Here is a 1,142-nt window from a genome sequence, read left to right on the forward strand (position 1 = left end):
TATATATATAAATATGTAAATTATTACCTAGAACTCCTCCAGCATAATATGATAGGGGAAATCCGAAACTGGTATCCAACTTTTGCAGCAAAACACCTGCTTTTACGACGCAATACTCTCCCCAGCTTAGAAGCCCCCACACCACATCGCCTGCTTTGAAATCAGGATGCCGGGAATCCACCACTCTTCCCACCCCGATTCCTTCAATGGCCTATTAAATTAATTAACAACTTTTTAAAAAACATAGTAAGATCGAAAACATTTTCATAGGTTTAATATATTACAAAAACAAATTAATAACTTTAAAAAACATAGTAAGAAGTAGACTGATGCATTTTGAAAACTATAGAGACAGTAAATCGCTCATCTTTTTTTTGTAGGGCATAATTTGTTCATTTTTAATATCACATAAAGATTACTTATATTTTTCCCACAGGAGAGTTGCTTGGAGGATCACCTGTCCTGGAAGAAGAGCGGATGCCTCAGGGATGCTGGTATGCGTGGAGCTGTGAGTCTTCATGCGGTTTATTAGGCCGGGATCAATGGATATGTAGAGATTTTGCACCAGCACATGAACATCGTCGGAAGCCTGAGGCTGGAGCTTTACTGAAAGTAACTCTTCACAAATGGAGAAGTCTGATTCATTTGGGGCTCCATCTATATGATTCTTCATTGCTACATACTTATTTTTCACCTCCATTTCTTTTTGTCTTGTGCTTCTTTTCCTTTTTCCTGCTCCGATGCTAATTCTCACTAATTTGTGGTCTGTTTTGTCTGTTGTGTTTCATTTGTTAATCTGTAAGTGATAGTAGCAATATATGAAGGAGAAGATATATGGTAGGGCTACATGCCAAAGAAAAAACAGATAACTATTTCATGTATAACTCATTTACGTTAGGAAAGGACAAAACTACTAATTACAACTCATATGCAATCTTATTAAAAAAATAAATGTATAAGAATAAGTTTGCTGTTTAGTTATGGAGGACAAATAAAACTGGATATATATGAAACCTTTTCGGAGTCTAATTTTGTTTCCATCCAAAATTAGACGAAAAAGTGAATATATAAGACTAAAAAGACAAAAAATATATTTTTTTATTTATATTTACTCTGTTGGCCATATGCATAATTTTTCTCCA

At 34.5% G+C, this 1,142-nt stretch overlaps 1 protein-coding gene across 1 annotated transcript in view; it reads right to left on the reverse strand.

Annotated features, from left to right (window-relative positions):
- The window catches only part of LOC105173809 (NADP-dependent alkenal double bond reductase P2-like), a 5,797-nt gene extending 4,937 nt beyond the window's left edge, over positions 1–860 (reverse strand). The window contains exons 1-2 of the mRNA XM_011095688.2: positions 458–860; positions 28–211 (exon numbers count right to left, since the gene is read on the reverse strand). Of these exons, the coding sequence (XP_011093990.1) occupies positions 28–211; positions 458–700 (427 nt within the window). The 5' untranslated portion in view covers positions 701–860. The remainder of the gene's footprint in view (positions 1–27; positions 212–457) is intronic.

The sequence above is a fragment of the Sesamum indicum genome, linkage group LG11 (genome assembly GCF_000512975.1).
Source record: "Sesamum indicum cultivar Zhongzhi No. 13 linkage group LG11, S_indicum_v1.0, whole genome shotgun sequence".
Lineage (NCBI taxonomy): Eukaryota > Viridiplantae > Streptophyta > Magnoliopsida > Lamiales > Pedaliaceae > Sesamum > Sesamum indicum.